At 46.5% G+C, this 2,442-nt stretch overlaps 1 protein-coding gene across 1 annotated transcript; it reads left to right on the top strand.

The window, feature by feature from the left end:
* Positions 1-300: 300 nt before the first annotated feature.
* Positions 301-2,201, top strand: LOC149998033 (C-C motif chemokine 4). Its single transcript, XM_090290957.1, has 3 exons — positions 301-640; positions 1,125-1,239; positions 1,800-2,201. Exons 1-3 carry the CDS (start codon positions 565-567, stop codon positions 1,885-1,887), a joined length of 279 nt encoding a protein of 92 aa, XP_090147083.1. The 5' UTR covers positions 301-564; the 3' UTR covers positions 1,888-2,201.
* Positions 2,202-2,442: the final 241 nt, after the last annotated feature.

The raw sequence follows: 2,442 nt of genomic DNA, 5'->3' as shown, positions 1-2,442 counted from the left end.
AAGGAAGCATATAGGACACTAAGGTCACTCAGCCCAGCAGTAGGAGGCTCTGGAAAGTGATTCCTGGGTTCCTCTGCCTTCTTGAGGCAGCCCTGGAAACACTGACAAGAAGGCTCTGCTTCTGGAGGTGCGAACCCCCAAGAGCAGTGTGGTTTTTGTGTACAAACCCCGTCTAGCAGGTGTGAATGTTTCATCCTTCCTCTCGGGTTGACAATTCTCTCTTTAGTCTCGGTCATTGACTTTGGTGCACCACTTCCCTCCCGGGGGGAGCCCACTTATCCCCTCCACCTCCTTCTTCTTTCCACCCTGAGGACATCACCCTGGGGACAAGAAGCTGTGCAAAGCTCTGCACTGTCAGCTGGCTTCGGTTTCCTTAGTGACACCATGACATCATCTCTAGCCTGGAAATTCCATTGCCTTCCTGTGCCCCCACCTCTGTCCCAGTCCTCAGAGGTCCTATAAAGAGGGGATCCCAGCTCAGTCTCAGCACAGAACACAGTCGGGTTCTGAAGCTTCTGGGGTCTGTAGTCTCAGCTCTAGGAAAGCCTCTTCTCCACCAAGACCATGAAGCTCTGCATGACTGTCCTCTCTCTCCTGGTGCTAGTGGCTGCCTTCTGCTCTCCAGCACTCTCGGCACCAAGTAAGTGTGTTCTTCAGCTACTATTTCTAGAGCCATGTGTAGGCAGAGCCCACTTTTCTAGTTGGGGCTGAGCCAACAGGGGCATCTGGGGATGGGACAAAAGGGAGCTGGGAAGATTTTTAAGTAGCCTGCTGTTAAATGTAGTGTCTACTAGACATTCAGTAACATTCAAGTTCCTGTTTTCTTACGAAATAGTAACCAGCAGACTTGTTTAAGAAAGACCTTATCTCTCTGTGTGTCTTGGTTTCCCCATTTGTTAAATGGAGTTAGATGTGTGCTCTGCGACCCAATCCAGCTCCATGATCTTCTCTTAGGATCCTGTATGCAGGAAAAGACTCCTAGTCAGGGTGGGTGGGACTGGATACAAAGGACCACACTTGGGAATCTGGAAGCTCCACAGAGATGCCACTTGAATAGCCATAATTCAAAGTCAAAAGCATAGTTTCTTGTAGAGCTTTGATCTCACTTGGGCCTTTCTTTCCAGTGGGCTCAGACCCTCCCACTGCCTGCTGCTTCACTTACACTGTGCGGAAAATTCCTCGAAACTTTGTGGTGGATTACTATGAGACCAGCAGCCTTTGCTCCCAGCCAGCTGTAGTGTAAGTATCAACCTCTGTGGTGCTCTGGGAGGCAAGGGCAAAGGCAGGATTAGATAAGGGGCCTATTTTGGGCAGGAAGAGGATCTAACAGTAGTATAACAGGTCTCAGGGCTGAAGCCCTCCAGGAAAGCAATAAGGAATAAGGTCATGAGTCCTGGAGGAGGATGGGAGGGAGTCAAGAGATAAGATGCACAATTTCTGGGAAGGAAATTAGGCAGAGGCTAGAAAACCAGAGTCAAAAAGATCACAGGAAATGTGAGACGATTTCTTAAACCATGCTTAGAAAAACACTTGGAAAATTTATTGCTCAGGGCACTAGGGGATGAATGGGGAGATAGAGCCATGTTGATTGTAAAACTAATTGGTTCCTAATCTGGGCAACCTTGAGGCCACAACTAAATCCAGGGTGGAAGTTACGAGGAGTCTGTTTCCAGTACAATGCCAGATAGGGTCTTCCTACCTACTGGAGCTGTCCAACATGAAGAATGGTCAAGTAGAGGGAGTTATCTACCACAGACAGGGTCCATGCGATTCTAATCTATCCACTCCTTCTTCCACAGATTCCAAACCAAAAAGGGCAGACAAGTCTGCACCAACCCCAGTGAGCCCTGGGTCCAGGATTACATAAATGACCTCGAGCTGAACTGAGCTGCTCCAGGCGCAGGGTCAGGTCTTCAAGGAAGGCCACCTGAGCTTGATGCTTCTCAGTGAGATGCACCTTCTCCACATTCACTACCCCTCTCAGCAGTCCCCATTCCTTCTCTGAACTTAATCTTTATTATGTGCTGTGTTATTGTATTTGGTGTTATTTCCATAATTTATGTTGGTTTTACCAAAGGACACTTATCCCCTGTGGGGATGGTCCACTATCACTGTTTCTCTGCTATTGTGGATACATGGATAATGCAGGTGATGCTGTGTGTTTTCATAATAAAACTAAAAAACAAAACCAAAAAACTACAGACAGTTTCTTTGTGTTTTCATTTGATTTGGTATGAAGGGGGTTGCCTGGTATTATTAATAGGGACAAATTACCATTTCCAAACACAATAAGAATGAGCAATTACTGAGGACTTCATATGGGCTAAATGCTCTAAAGACAAGATCTCATTTAATACTTTCTTTATAAAAAATATATTTTATTATGCTATTACAGTTGTCCAGATTTCTTCCCTTTGTCCCCCTCTGCCTTGTACTCCCCTT

Source organism: Furipterus horrens, unplaced genomic scaffold (genome assembly GCF_987537825.1).
Source record: "Furipterus horrens unplaced genomic scaffold, mFurHor1.1.pri manual_scaffold_11, whole genome shotgun sequence".
NCBI lineage: Eukaryota > Metazoa > Chordata > Mammalia > Chiroptera > Furipteridae > Furipterus > Furipterus horrens.
The sequence above is the reverse complement of the archived record's forward strand: the minus strand, read 5'-3'. Positions and strand labels throughout refer to the sequence as shown.

Bases quoted from the DNA above. Each gene is read 5' to 3' on its own strand.
- LOC149998033 (XM_090290957.1), top strand. From the start codon at position 565: ATGAAGCTCTGCATGACTGTCCTCTCTCTCCTGGTGCTAGTGGCTGCC. The intron at 641-1,124 runs GTAAGTGTGTTC...CTTTCTTTCCAG, and splicing joins TCCAGCACTCTCGGCACCAA to TGGGCTCAGACCCTCCCACT. The intron at 1,240-1,799 runs GTAAGTATCAAC...CTTCTTCCACAG, and splicing joins TGCTCCCAGCCAGCTGTAGT to ATTCCAAACCAAAAAGGGCA.